The 15228-nt window shown below is 47.8% G+C and overlaps 1 protein-coding gene across 2 annotated transcripts in view; it reads left to right on the top strand.

Annotated features, from left to right (window-relative positions):
- Positions 1-15228, top strand: part of IL17RE (interleukin 17 receptor E) — an 81220-nt gene that overhangs the window by 50092 nt on the left and 15900 nt on the right. Inside the window, exons 4-10 of one of the 2 annotated variants that reach the window (XM_088473240.1) lie at positions 2505-2608; positions 3414-3537; positions 5690-5829; positions 8595-8657; positions 9018-9084; positions 9666-9835; positions 14052-14099. In XM_088473240.1, the coding sequence (XP_088329366.1) occupies positions 2505-2608; positions 3414-3537; positions 5690-5829; positions 8595-8657; positions 9018-9084; positions 9666-9835; positions 14052-14099 (716 nt within the window). The remainder of the gene's footprint in view (positions 1-2504; positions 2609-3413; positions 3538-5689; positions 5830-8594; positions 8658-9017; positions 9085-9665; positions 9836-14051; positions 14100-15228) is intronic. The other variant, XM_088473241.1, reaches the window with a different exon arrangement.

Here is a 15228-nt window from a genome sequence, read left to right as displayed (position 1 = left end):
AACTTGGTGCCTGACGGGCTCAGAGAAAGCGATGGGGGAGATGTATCAAACAGTGACAAGAATTGGGCAAGTGAAGAAGCTGCCCATAGTAGCCAATAAGCTTCGTTAAGTACATTCTCTAAAATGATAAGTTGAAGCTTATTGGTTGCTATGGACAACTTCTCCACTGGTCCATGTCTCCACCCTTGACACTGCTTGTTACATCTCTCCCATGTAGCACTTTTCCGGTAACAAACAGGAACCAAAGGCCCCTTTCATACTTGCCGAATGTCTGCATACAGCGGGGGGCGTGGCCGGGCATTTCTTCCTTTTTTGTGGGGGCGGGGCCAGGGGTGTGACCACACGATCGCGTCATCATGGCCCCGCCCCCTCTTCACAATGCTGAAATTAAAGGCATTGTGAAGCAGGGGGCGGGGCCACGAGGACGTGTCATCGCCCACCCCCCCTCCCGCTGCGGGGTTTTCTATTAGAAGTCCGGGGGGCAGGCGGTAGCCGGGAGCGACACACGATATTCGGGAGGCCCCCGACCAAATCGTGAGGGTAGGCAAGCCTGGCCCCGTTTCACAACGATCCTTATGACCAGCGGCATATTTCATTTAGTATCGCAGTGATACGAATATGCCGTTGGTATTTAACAGCGCCGTAACTTTGAGTTACAGCACCTGGTGCAGGCCAGGCCCCCTTAGTGCATGACATCATGCCACAGGGGCGGGGCCACCATCAACTGGATCAACAGCGTTGCTTAAAACTGAAAGCAGGGCATGATCCCTATAGCGAGTGCTAAAGAGGTTATGTCTTGTTGCTAAATGGGGCTCACGTTCTTCCAGCTGAGAAACAGTTTTTTGCAGTGGCAGCCATATTAAATCTCTCCCCACAGATTTTACTATAGCAGGTCAATCAGTTTCCGTTTTCTGCTAGCAGTACAAAACTTATGTGGGATTTCAACTTTAAATGCATTTAATAAACCAAAAAAATGTAGAGTACACTGGGAGACATAAATAGGATAAAATATTGAAGGAAAATGTAGTATGTTGTTATTTTACTTTCTTGTCACAAATCTCAGGTCGCTCTCCTGCAGAAACTGTACATGAGCGAGTGGTTTATTTGTTCTCCACTGTGTGCGGGGCTGAGAGGTTACACCAGTCTATAATTCTCATTTCTGTGTCCCTGTCACTGTGCCAATATAATGTTTGAAGCTGGGTTCAGACTTCAGACCTTTCAGTAGCTGGAGACCTCAACTGTTTTATCACATATTTATTCGGTCTGGAATCGGCCAGATGAGGTTGAACGACCTTTAAGAATAAAAAAAGGAAAATGGGTGCCCAGACCAGACTGATAACTGTTTTCTCCTTCTAGAACACAATATACTCATATGTGGGATTATCCGATTAAGCAGCTGAACTAAACATAATTCCTACTGTACCTGTAGTGTCTTAGACTGGACTGTGCTGAGCGATAAGCATTTTTAAACTTACACTTGAATGTAAACATTCATAATTCAGACCCATTGTAGTAGCAAGCGCACGGCAGAGCGCAATTATAGCAAGCGCAATTTTCTTGTGTTCATGGTCCATCGTACACTGGGTCTGATTCAGAGCCTCTCGAAAGCGGCCGCTCGCTCGCTCTGAGCGATTTTCTCCCGTCCGAGCATGCGTACGGATCTAAAGACGCATGCGTGAACCAGTCTGCGCGATGGGAAATCGTGCGCTCGTAAAACAATGAGTGAGCGCTACTTTGAGTGACAGATAATGGCGTTTGTGGCTGGTAACAGGAGAAGGTACTTGTGAACGGGGGAGTGGTGCTGCTAATGCAGGCGTGTCTCACCGTCAAAACGGCGTTTTAAGGGCGTCCATAATTATCATGGGTTCATCATATGACGCGGCAGTAGGTGTAATTTGACAAGAAGCACTCGCACTGCTTGCGGTAGGGTAAGGTCTACCACAAGCAGTGCGTGCGCTTCCGATGGCTCTCGATGTTAACGATGGCTTTAAACACTTCCTGGAGATGACGTTAGCTGCGAGCGGCAAGGGGCCGTATTTCACTAAAATGCGATCACCTTTTTCTTGCTCGCTAAGACATCGAGGTCGTCCTTATGGTCTGCCGTGCGAGCGAGGAATTTGAATAGCCAGCCCCTGTCAGCAGCGAGCGTGCGGCCGCTTACGAGCGGCTCTGAATCAGGCCCACTGTTTTCAATGAGTTAATTCTTTGGAAACTACCACAGCGCAAAGTAGAGGCTTGTGGGGGACCTGTCATTTACACACATAGAGGGAACCATTTTGTGACACCATTAAGGAATAAATATTAACTCAACATGGCTGCCTCCACTGGACACTGGAGATGGCAATTTTTGAAGGACGCTGTAGGAGTTTCCTATTAGGAAACCATTTAGTACTATGGAAATGGAATTTTATGTTGGATCAGCCTGTGTTTTTGGTTAATTTACCCCGTGTGGTAACTACTTCAGAAAGGCTGCTCGTATAATATAGGTGTGTCTCTTATTACAGGACTCCCCGAGCTCCATGGTTTTAATGTACAAGGACTGGAAGAAAGCAGAAACACATTTCATTCATTTAGTATTTTGAAGAAAAAAAGCCTTAAAATAAACTTGGTGAGTGATTAATTCTGACAGATGCGTAACCTATTTCTCCGTCAGCCTAGCCGGCACCTGTAGTAATAAACACAACCTATCAGACGTAATGTAAACTCGTTACCAGCACACATAGACAGAAGGCAGCCATTTTATGGGCTAATGCATGTCCAGCCTACCAATTAACTGTAAAATAATGACAACACTGAGGAATGAGGCATGGGGTGCCTCGTGCCTCTGTGATATATTACTATAGAGTAATTAATGCTGTATTCTTATGACTTTTGGTTCAGCCTGCAAAATGTCTATAAGTCTGCTCTATGCAAACTAGGCAGCGGGTACACTCCAACACTCTCCAACTGCAGAGCAGAATCATTGTTTTATTGTCACGGTAGGTGAGAGTTGCTTTATTGCATGTATATATCAAAGCAAATTGCCATATTGTATTTTACATAGAATACTGCTATTTGTTTGTGTACTATGTTTATTAATATTGGTTGGAGGCAGCAATAAGATAAAATGTTATAGTATCCGTAGATGACAGCAGGACACTGACAGTGGGAGCTGCCAAGTTTTCCAAATTATTTTTTTAAGTGACATACAAGCAGGTAGTCAGCTGTGCCATGTAGTGAAGCTGCTAGTTGGGCAGTTTGTAAATACAGCCCAAGTCCGTAATCTAAAGCAGAGAAGTCTTCCACGGTCACATGGCAGGGTCAAGGGAAGGCCAAGGTAAAATGAATCCATAATTTACAGAGTAAAAGGAACTTCATTAGCGGATATTCATCAGAATGAACCCATAGATCTATATTTTTTACTCTTTTTCTAGTGGCAAGTGCGGTATGACTGCTGGACTGTTGCCCCGGGGCAATACATATCTGTTACTCTCTCAACCAAACCCAACTATGGCGTCAACATTACAAAAAAATACTACATTCCCAACAAGGATGCCGGTAAGATACATGGTTTTTTTTTGCAAACAATGTTGTTATTTTTGCAATAAGGCCGTAGCTCCCCCTCACCTGGGGGTCAGACAGTCGCTGCATTGCGTCACTGATCTTTTATTTTTTTGTATTTTTTTAACGGATGAACAACATTTTATTTTGTTTTCCTTACTGTCAGTAACCATGTCAAAGGTTATTCGAAACTGTACCGAGGATAGAGGCCATCACTCACAAATGAGCTTTTGGACATTTTTTGTGTGTGTACTATACGTATTTCCGTTCTGCATGTGTGCACGAAAATGTTTCCGTGTCTTGGTGTTTGTGTATTGCAGACTTTGGACCTCATTCAGAGCCGCTCGCAAAATGCGAGCGTTCGCTCTGAATGAGGGCGGCCGCTTCTCTGTAAAGAGCCGGCCTCCTTTCCGTTCGCTAAGCTGTGGGTGGCCACCCACAGCTTTAGCAAGCGGCCAGGTTGATGGTCGCGATGGTCAAGACCATCGCGACCTGCGACGAGACCCTTGTGGTAGGGTCTCGTCTGCTGCAAGCCCCAGTGAGCTTTCGGCTCTAATAGAGCCGGAAGCTCACCACTGACATCACGAGTGATGTCAGTGGGGCCGGCCCCAAACGGCAGGTGTTCCTTCGGGAACGCCTTCGTTTGGCCAACCCCCCCACCCCGCCTACAAAATGGTGCAAGCTGTTGATCACCATCGACAGCCGCCCCTTTTGTAGTGAGCCCCAGAGCGAGATAATTTTCCTCTCGCTCCAAGGCTTGCGCACGCGCAGTGCGGCCACTGCGCGTGCGCAGTGCCTCAACATCGACCTGCTTGCGAGCGTTCAGCGATTGCGAGTGGGTCTGAATGAGGCCCTTTGTCTGTAGAGGCCAAACAGTGGGCAATCATGAGCCGAGTACAGTAAGGGTCACATGATATGTAAGCGAACGTAATTAGACGTAGACGCGTCCTCGGATACACCTCTTAGGAGACGTTTGTCTTGCAGCTGTTAGGGAGCTTGTGCAAAGAAACATTATAATGACCATAAACAATACTATTATTTGCTTCTGTGTCACTGTCTATGTACTAAATTCTCATCTGATAGCACTTACTGTGATTCATTTGCATTATGGCTATATTATAGGAAGCCGCAGCCATCTGTTGGCCTTACTTATTGCCATTTCCATTGGGCCCGGGGCTGCCGAGACTTTGGTGGGGCCTCGGTGCTTCGGCGTGGCATAGCTATACTACCTCGTTCTGTATCTATGATGACAGTGTGCGCACCAGGGGACGTAGTTGTGACATTGCTGGAAGGGGGGGGCGAGATAACGCCTCCCCTATACTCTTGACCCCCTACAGAGGGCAGTCTATAACCGCCCCCTCTTAGCACCGCTGAATTGGGCTACTGCGATACTGAGGACCTCATTCAGAGTCGGTCGTTGCGGCCTGCATGTTCGTACGCCACCAATGTTCGCTAAACTGCGCATGCGTAAAATTCGCAATGCGCGTGCGCAAACTAGCTGTTACGTTCGGAAATATCTCTCTCCTTGAACTTGGCCAGGTCGTTAGTTTGAGTGACAGGATGAGGCGTTTGTGAGTGGTAACAGGGGAAGGTGCTTGTGAACGGGGGAGTGGAGATCCGAACGCAGGCGTGCCTAATTATGCGAGCGGCGTTTTATGGGAGTGCATAATTAACAAAGTAGTGTCATAGCACATGTGACATGGGAGGATTTTACACTGACATGATCGTAGAGCTTAAGAGAGGGTATGGTCAACCTTAAGCTCTACGACCAGCTCCGATGGTTCCCGATGTCACGATTAATCCTTATATGCCCGGAGATGACGTGTAAAGCGAACGAGAAGGGGGCATATTTTTAGTCTTACGGCCGCATCCTCCCCTTGGTCGTCCAGCTAACGATCCCATCTTAACGATGCAACTTGCGAGTTTATCATATGCATATCCGGCCCCTTTTCCCTTACGACCGTGCGGCCGCAACGACCGACTCTGAATGAGGTCCTGATTGCTTTTTGTTTTTTCACATACCTTTTGGTGCGCAAATGTGTCCAACTCTAAATGATGCCTGGAGAAGGGACACTGTAGCGGGTAGTTGTAAGTTAGCTCAGGTTGTACATAGCAGATCATACTGCTAATGATCCCATTTCCTCCCTAGCAGAGCCACAATTCCAGTTTCAGCACTTGGCAGCGGAGAAGAAGTTTGAGGTGCACATTCCACAGGGCCCGGACGTCTACGCACGCCTCTGCTACCAGGCTAATGTCTGTGATGACCTGACCAACAGCCCTAAGCAGCTGGTAAGGGAACATGGGCAAGCGATTCTGGATCTGCCCAGACAGCATTTCTTCTCTTCCCAGGGATAGAAGCTCCTTCCCTTCCCAATCTCCCTTCCCTCCTTCCATTCCCAATCTCCCTTCCCTCCTTCTCTTCCCAATCTCCCTTCCCTCCTTCCCTTCCCAATCTCCCTTCCCTCCTTCCCTTCCCAATCTCCCTTCCCTCCTTCCCTTCCCAATCTCCCTTCCCTCCTTCCATTCCCAATCTCCCTTCCCTCCTCCTCTTCCCAATCTCCCTTCCCTCCTTCCCTTCCCAATCTCCCTTCCCTCCTCCTCTTCCCAATCTCCCTTCCCTCCTTCCATTCCCAATCTCCCTTCCCTCCTTCTCTTCCCAATCTCCCTTCCCTCCTTCCCTTCCCAATCTCCCTTCCCTCCTTCCATTCCCAATCTCCCTTCCCTCCTCCTCTTCCCAATCTCCCTTCCCTCCTTCCCTTCCCAATCTCCCTTCCCTCCTTCCATTCCCAATCTCCTTTCCCACCTTCCATTCCCTTACTATCACAGCTTCAGCTAAATTAGGAGCCATCATCTTCAGACTCCACATGGGCTGGAAAGATGGAAATGCCAGATAACATGCAAATTTTTTTCACCACCGCACCTGTCCAATCAGGTGCCTCTTCCAGTAGACACACCCCTCATTTCAACCATTCCGGTGTTACCTGGCTGCTCCACTTTCCCAGCACCTGCAGCGCTCAGGCAGTTTCAGCTCACGCTTTGGCCTAAGTGGTAAATGTAAGTTAAGGTGGGGGGTCTAAAGGAGGGATCGCTAATGGGAAAACTCCATATTGAGTGAAGTCCTTCTTGAATTGCCTAAACTAGAGTAAGAAAGGTACATTATAAATAGCTTTCATTGGTTTAGAATATTTAAAAACTGTTAGGTCAGGTGGCATATTTGCCTGGTTCTGTACGTGGGCAGGTATATTGGTTCCACATATCATTCCTCCAATCGTTTGTGTTCTTCTCGGAAACAACACAACACAAGAAGGACTGTTGTGGTTCTAGCTGTAGTCATAGCCATGTACTAAGTCTTGGAAAGAGATAAAGTGGATGGAGATAAAGTACCAACCAATCAGCTCCTGTCATTTTTCAAACTGCCTGTAACATGACAGTTAGGAGCTGATTGCTTGGTACTTTATCACCGTCCACTTTCTCTCAAGGCTTAGTACATAGGGCCTTATTCAGCAAGCAACACAAAGGAGAGAACGCACGCACTTGGCCGATGTTTTTGTACTGCGCATGCAGCGCACTGCGCGTGCGTGATCTAGCCAGTGCGATCGGATAAGCGTACACAGACTACACGCAGCGTGTGTGCAGAACCCTTCCGATATTGATTGACAGGAAGTGCCGTTTGTGGGTGGTGACGGGGGGCGAACGCAGGCATTCCTGTGCGTTGGGACGCCGTTTTAGGGGCGTCCATAATTAAGCCAGTGCGGCGACGGATGCAGTGATGAGACTCCGTGCACACAGGAAGTTGCCAAGATCCTGCACGAGGTCTGGTCAACCACTATTATGCAAATGTGGTCGATGGTTCTCGATGTTACCGATGTTTACGCTATTTTGCATATTCATCAGGCTTTGAGTAAAGGGCGATTGGCAGCTTCATATGGGGCTGTGCATCTACATCTTGTGCTGCGGTCTCCGTGCGTATGCATTGATTAGCATATTCTCGCAGCGGACGGATGCGTGCGTTCTCTCCTTTGCGTTACTTGCTGAATCCGGTCTATTGATCCCATAGACTATAAATGCCACAAAATGGGAGAATATAACAGCGAAGTGCAACAGAACTGAAACACGTTATTGCCCCAACGTCACATCCCTGGGAATCGGCCGGATGTTTGATTAGCGGAAATTCTGTCAAACATTTCTTAATGTACCAATGTGTAAGGACGTTATGATCAGAGGTATACAACATACACTGAAACCGCCTATAAAACGTACTGATGTTTTTAACGCATTAATAATTGTGCATATAAATGTCACAAAAATATAAGTAAAGTTAATATAATAATTTAGGCAATAGATTGGACAATTGTTAGCGCAGGCTGGTGGGCCCCATTCACACCCTGCTTTAGCAATCTGTCCAATTTAATTCTTGTTCACCCTGCATATGATTGGCCGGGGATACAGTTAGGAACCCGGCAGTCGAAATGCCGACCGCCAGTTTCCCGACTGTTTAATCCCGGCAAGAGACGAATGATAGGTTTCGAAGTCCCGACGCCTATCATCATACCCATGCCGAAATCCCGACGCCCGGTATACCGAACGAAGGTAAGCCGGGCGTCGGGAGCGGATAGCCACGGGGGGAAGGGTTAGGTTTAGGTGCTCCCCGGGGGACTTAGGGTTAGGCACCCCCCCGGGAGGGTTAGGGTTAGGCTAGGGGTAGGGGGGTTAGAGTCAGGCAACCCGGGGTGGAGGTTAGGGTTAGGCATTAGGGGGGGGGGAGGGCTAGGGTTGGGCACCAATAAGGAGGGTTAGGGGGGAGAGATGGGAGGGTTAGGTGGTTTACTTACCTCCGTCGGGATCTCCTGCTGCCTCCCTTCCGGCGTCGGTATTTCATCTGCCGGGCTTAGGTCTGGCGGTATGACATACTGATTCTGATTGGCCATGATATGTTCTCCTTGTGAGGTCCTGGAGTCTGTATACTTGTGTGATTGGTCCATGAGCGTCTGTTTATATACATTTAGCGTGCGCAATATATGTACGGTACTACTATATTACTATTTGTTTTACAGATCAGTGCTTCCAAGAGCGCATCTCTCCCATACCAACACTTACTGCCTTGTCTATGCATTGAGGTGAGCATTATAACGGTACAAACCATCATACATGTGTACTGTAGTTGCTCTTTAAATTTATCACCATTCTACAGTACTAAGGGGTCTATTTACTAAGCCTTGGATGGAAATAAAGTTGACTCCATCAGGCCCATAGACTTCCCATGGATGGGCTCCAACACCCTACAAATAAATCTTGTTACATAATGCCGATACATAATTTCTTATTGCAGCCATATGCGGTGATAAGAAATGATAGTAACTGGGGCATAAATACGGGGTACAATACAGAAGCCCCGATTGATGATATTTGTCATTATTTTAATCATGTGATCCTTCTATGCCGAGATCTGCGCCCTGATCATGTCCTTTCTCCTGCAGGTATTTAATACGTGCCGTGACAGCAGACGGAAGCAAATATGTCCCTTTAAAAACCACCCAGAGCCCTGTAAGAAATACATTTTATATGCAGTGATTTTACTGTTTATTTAGCAGAAATGTCAGTGACACCTATGATATAGCCTTCACAGCATTAAATCGGTGCTTTTAACCCTCCTGGAATGTGCCTCCCACCCCTTTAAAGAGCAGCAAGGATTCTATAACCGTTGTTAATTTGAAGACAATACATTTTTGCAGCTGTCAAAAGAATCTTAACGATCATACTCAGAAGATTATACAGTCTTTTGTGCTGTTGCTTAGAAACCTAAGAGCAAAGACTCTTCTTCCCTCATCTCACAGCATGTGTACTTACATAAGTGTCCTTTAGTGTTTTATACATGGGTATAGCTACCAAGGGTAACCATAGGTACAAGGGGTGCAGCTGCGATGGGGCCCAGAGCTGAGGAGGGGGGCCAGTCTTCCTTGCCAAAGTTACTCGTGTTGTATATATTTTTCACCAGTAGGTGGTACATAGGGGCTCTTTACAAACGTTTTTGCTATTGGGACTTCAAATACCTACTTACGCCCCTGGTCTTATATTATCCTTCACGTTCTGCATACAGCAAATGAATCCTCCGATCTCTCCAACAGACGCTGCAGAGTTGCTGAAAGTCTCGGTACAACGGATACAGCATTCTATGAATACAATGGCGGCAGCATTTACCAATCCTTGTGGGACGGTGCCGGAGGTCTCCTTTTGTAAGAAAAAAAATGGAAACTGCATCACGGTACCCGATGCCACCGTCAGAGCAGAGGACACGGTAACAGTCATTACGTATAACAATTGCCGAATGTAACCAGAAACCCCCCTATGTGCCCTCATGTTTGCAAACAAGACGTATTGGTATCTTCTCATTTTGTTATTTTACAGTCAAGGTGAATACAGTATATATTAGATTTTATAATGATGACCCTCTTCTTGTCCGCATCCACAAACAAACACCCACAAGTACAGGCTCTCCCAGACATTTAGGTGCTCACAATGACTAGTAAGTGAGTTAAGACATATGCCCAAGTGCAGCACAGTAGCATAGTGGCTAGCATTTATATCTCACAGTACCAAGGTTCTAAATACAGTTCCTGACTGAATCACTATATGTGTGGAGTTTGCATGTCCTCTCCGTGCTTACTTGGGTTTCCACTGGGTGCCCGGGTTTCCTCCTCTAAAAACATGCTGGTAGGTTAATTTGTTGCTGACAAATACATTACCCCAAGTGTGTATGTCTGTGTGGTAGGCAATATAGATTGTAAGCTCCTCTGGGGCTGGTACTGAAGTAAATGAGTGAAATATTCTCCGTAACGTGCTGCAGAAGATGTGTATGCAACTGGGATGTAGCTCGGAGTCTGGGATGCCGGCGCTGGAATCCTAACACCAGTCAAATTCCCAGCACCAGCATCCCGACCGCTGACATCCCGACAGTAAGTATTGAGGTTAAGGGGAGAGTTAGGGTTAGGAGTTAAGGTCAGGCACTAGGGGGCGGGGTTTAGGGTTAGGATGCGGGGGGGAGGGTTAGGGTTAGGCTCAGGGCTGTCTTAACAGCAGTGTGGGCCCTGGGTAAAGCAATGCACTGGGGCCCCTACCCACCTATTGTGTCCCCAGTAGTACGCCCCTTATATAGTGCCCCCAGTAGTAGTCCCCCCAATGCAGTTTCTCCAGTAGTGGTACCCCCTATGCAATGCCCCTTATATAGTGCCCCCAGCAGTAGACTCCCATGCAGTGTCCCCAATAGTGGTACCCCTTATGCAGTGCCCTTTAAATAGTGGTCCCAGTTGCAGCTCCCCCCTATGCAGTACCCCCAGTATTGCCCTTTATATAGAGCCCCCAATAGTGGTCCCCATGCAGAGCCCCCAGTGGTAGTCCCCCCCCCTATGCAGTGGCCCTAGTAGTAGTCCCCTCCCCTTGTAGTGCCCCTAGTAATTGTGCCCCCCTTGTAGTGCCCCTAGTAGTTGTTCCCCCCTTGTAGTGCCCCTAGTAGTTGTTCCCCCCTTGTAGTGCCCCTAGTAGTTGTCTCCCCCTTGTAGTGTCCTTAGTAGTTGTCCCTCCCTTGTTGTGCCCCTAGTAGTAGTTGTCCCCCCCTTGTAGTGCCCCCAGTAGTAGTCTCCCACTTGTATTGCCCCCCAGTAGTAGTGCCCCCAGTAGTAGTCCCCCCCTTGTACTGCCACCAGTAGTAGCCCCCCTTGTAGTGCCCCCAGTAGAAGCCCCCCCTTGTAGTGCCCCCTGTAGTAGTCCCCCCCTTGTAGTGCCCCCAGTAGTAGTTTCCCCCTTGTATTGCCCCCCAGTAGTAGTCCCCCCACCTTTGTAGTGCCCCTAGTAGTTGTCCCTCCCTTGTTGTGCCCCTAGTAGTTGTCCCCCCCTTGTAGTGCCCCCAGTAGTAGTCTCCCACTTGTATTGCCCCCCAGTAGTAGTGCCCCCAGTAGTAGTCCCCCCTTGTACTGCCCCCAGTAGTAGCCCCCCTTGTAGTGCCCCCAGTAGAAGCCCCCCCCTTGTAGTTCCCCCAGTAGTAGTCTCCCCCTTGTATTGCCCCCAGTAGTAGTCCCCCCCTTGTAGTGCCCCCAGTAGTAGTCCCCCCCCTTGTAGTGCCCCAGTAGTAGTCCCCCCCCCTTGTAGTGCCCCCAGTAGTAGTCCCCCCCCCTTGTATTTCCCCCAGTGACAGTCCCCATCTTGTATTTCCCCCAGTAGTAGTCCCCCCTTGTATTTCCCCCAGTAGTGGAACCCCCCTTGTAGTGCTCCCAGTAGTGGTCCACACCCCAGTAGACTAATAAAAAATAAACACTTACCTGAATCACCACCGCCGCCATCCACTCCTCCGTCCGTCCTCCCGGGCCGGGCCGCCCTCCCCATTACCCACTGTGGGAGCCGGAAGGCACCTGTGTGTTAGTCACTGTGTAGTGCTAACCGAACTGCATCTGGTCAGCGCTACACACACGGTGCAGCTGTGTCACAGAGGACAGTCTGCCTGCGGCTGCGTACCATGGGAAGGGGGGGGTCAACTACTAGCACAGACTATTGCTTTAAAAATAAAAAAAAATGTAGTAACAGGCAGCAGCTGCAGAGGGCTGGAGGGTCCCTTGAAGCTTTGGACCCTTAGGCAACAGTCCTAAAAGCCCAATGGAAGAGACAGCCCTGTTTAGGCTGCGGGGAGGAGGGTTAGGCTGTGGGGAGGAGGGTTAGGCTGCGGGGGGGTTTGGGTTAGACTGCGGGGGGGGGGGGGGGGGGGCGGTTAGGTTTAGTTTGCGAGGAGGGAGTGTTAGGTTTAGGTTTAGGGTTAGGGTGCTTACCGGTTGCTGCCGGCATTCTATCCCAGTTAGGATGCCGAGGTCAGGATTCTGAGTGTCGGGATCCTGAGCGCAGCCATCCCGTACCCAACCCCGCTATATAAATAACTGTATATAAGTGCCTTCCCATGATGTTAAGTGTTTAGACCACTCAGACTGTTATCTGGTGCCTGAGCAACAGATCATTTTCCCAAATTGATTTACACAAATTCTATCTGATGTTCTTAAACTGACCTGACTGTTGCCTGAGACCTAACTGTTTGCTTGCGGCCCTGACCCTACTCGTGTCCGTTCTACCTGCCCTGACCATGAACTGTACAGTTACCACACTTCCAGTCTTGCTTCCTCTGTATTGTCAGCTGCAGGTCAGTGAACTATACTGTAAAGAATGACTCACTGCTCACAGCCATTTAAAGATGGTTAACAAATGTAATTTGCTGGTCCTGTAAGACATAAAGCAGCTGCATGTATCAGTTATGTCAGCGAAAGGGGCCACCTTAGGATAAATGGTTCCAGGGCGGTGATGCAGATTATGATAGTATCAGTGGATAATGTCTACCATTCCAATACAATAGTCTATACAGTGAGAGCCAGATCCATTTGCTGTTTATATTGTTAACAAACCACAGGTTGGTATGTAAGGAAGGCAGCCAAACAGGTTTCATGTGATACCACGGTATTTCATACCCACCCCTTTATACAGTAGCTGCTGACAGATCCGGATTTGGGAACAGTAGGGCGGTTTTTTGCTTGGTTTGTCCTTACTTTTTTAAGAAGATTATTATTTTGTACATTAAAAGTGCAGTATTTGCCTATTGTTACCATTTGAATCAATCACAATTAGTTCTGAATAATTGACATTCACTTTAGTTGGTCGATTGGGGACCAGCAAATGAACGAATCACAAACAATTACAAGGCTCCGACCAAGGGGCTTATTTAATAATAGATGCTGAAACTTTTGTTTCCCATGTGTAAGGGTTGAATTAAGTATCCCTCAGATGTACCAATATAGAAAGAAGGAGATATCGCAGATGTGTGAGCTAATGACCTCTTTAGATGGCGTCATCCCATTATCTTCAGTGCGGCAGCTCCACCGGAACGGGATCCTGCGATCCCTCTTAGGTGGGGCTGCTGGTGATTCAGTTGCGCATGCGAAGACGACGGCGATTTAAATGAATATATTAAAACGGAAAAAAAAAGGATTAATTTTCAGGGTCTAGTATCAAATATATGCCCCCAAATGAGCTTACATTATAAGAGGTGTAGAGAACACTTTGTACATAAATCAGCGGAATTACAATTGTAGCGGGCGCTGGGGAAAGTTCAGGGGGCTTATGTCATAGGGCTCGAGCTGCAGCCCCTGCGGGAACTTCTGCCAGTCTTCCCATATTTTTAAAGCGGCAACCAGCTTGGTATTGCCTTCAAAATAATTGCTTTAAAAATACGAGAAGACTCGTAGGAGTTCCCACAGCGGCTGCAGCTCGAGCCCTATACATAAGCCCCCAGGAGTCTATGGTAAGAGAGAACCATTATCAGCCACCAATATTAAAGCAGCTGGTGTGTTACTGTACCTTGGTGTCGAGGAGAGTGAGAGGCCTGAAATATGAACCAGTCACTCTAGAAATCTTAATTTTATTTTTACTGTCATGTAATGATAGATTGTGTGATCACTGATTACTTTCTTGGTTCTCTCTTACAGAAATATTACCTTGCCAGTGTAGACCGAGATCCACACCTGTGCTTTAAGGTAAAACCATACATGCATATTCATTTTATATATTCCAGATCTTCCTTTACTTAATACAAAAAGGGATTTTCTTTGTTTCCAAAATGAAATTTTCTGCCTTTGCTTTGCTGGTCGCATATATCTTTGCTTTGCGTAAAATACACCATTCAATATGCACATGCACATAAAAAAGGCTTCTGCCTCCTTCCCTAAACAGGTTCTATTGCATCTTGATTGGCTAAAGCTGGGTGATTGACTTAAGCCGACCCGCCGGCCTATCCGACGATTGGTAAGTGTACACACACTCACCAATCATCTGCCCGAAGTGACAGACTTGACAGCTCAAATGGGCGGGCATTTAAATCGCCTAACCAGATGAGCTGTCAATCACCCCCAGGTCCCCGCGGCATGTGTACGGGCGAGCGATCGGCGGGTCACCCATACACACCAGCAGATGACCGATATATCTTTCAGATAGCAGATCGGAGGCTGCGTGATTTTGGGGCTGATTCAGATTTCTGCAATTGATTTAGTAGCTTCTGCTGTAGTTGCATCTGCGACTTTATGCTAATACCTGTACAGGCCCTATGCAATGACTGAGACACCCTCTTTGCACGTTTTTGGATGAATCCCGCTAGACGCATCTTTAGATGCAATCATCGGACGCACCATCGAAGTTCACACCTGCCCCATGTTAGGTGCAGAATGTCTGTCGGAGTACGGCCTCCAATGTAAGCAATTAAGTGCCTGAGGGCCTGATTCAGAGATGTACGCAATGTTGATATTTACGCAATTGAGCGATTATCGGTAAACTGCGCATGTGTTTAAATCGCACTGCACATGCATCAAGGTACATTACCGTAGTCGCTCGCAGTGACTTTTTGCTCGCACTGTGATTGACAGTCAGAGAGCATTTGGGGGCGGTATAGGGGAGTGGAGGCAAAGAACATAGGAATGGCGCAACCATTTTCAAGGCATGTCTCTGCGCCTGCGATAAAGTACACAATGAAAATGGCTCCGGCGTCTCAGTTTCTACATCCATACTGTGCGACCATAGGGTTACGCGACCGATTCTGCGTCTTTGTACGCAGATGCTTGGATTGCAAAGCCGCCGGTGGGCATCTTAATACAATCCTCAGCGTCTGCAACA

Source organism: Taudactylus pleione, unplaced genomic scaffold (genome assembly GCF_031769625.1).
Source record: "Taudactylus pleione unplaced genomic scaffold, aTauple2 ptg000133l, whole genome shotgun sequence".
In the NCBI taxonomy this organism is placed as follows: domain Eukaryota; kingdom Metazoa; phylum Chordata; class Amphibia; order Anura; family Myobatrachidae; genus Taudactylus; species Taudactylus pleione.
This window is presented reverse-complemented; position numbering and strand designations above follow the sequence as displayed.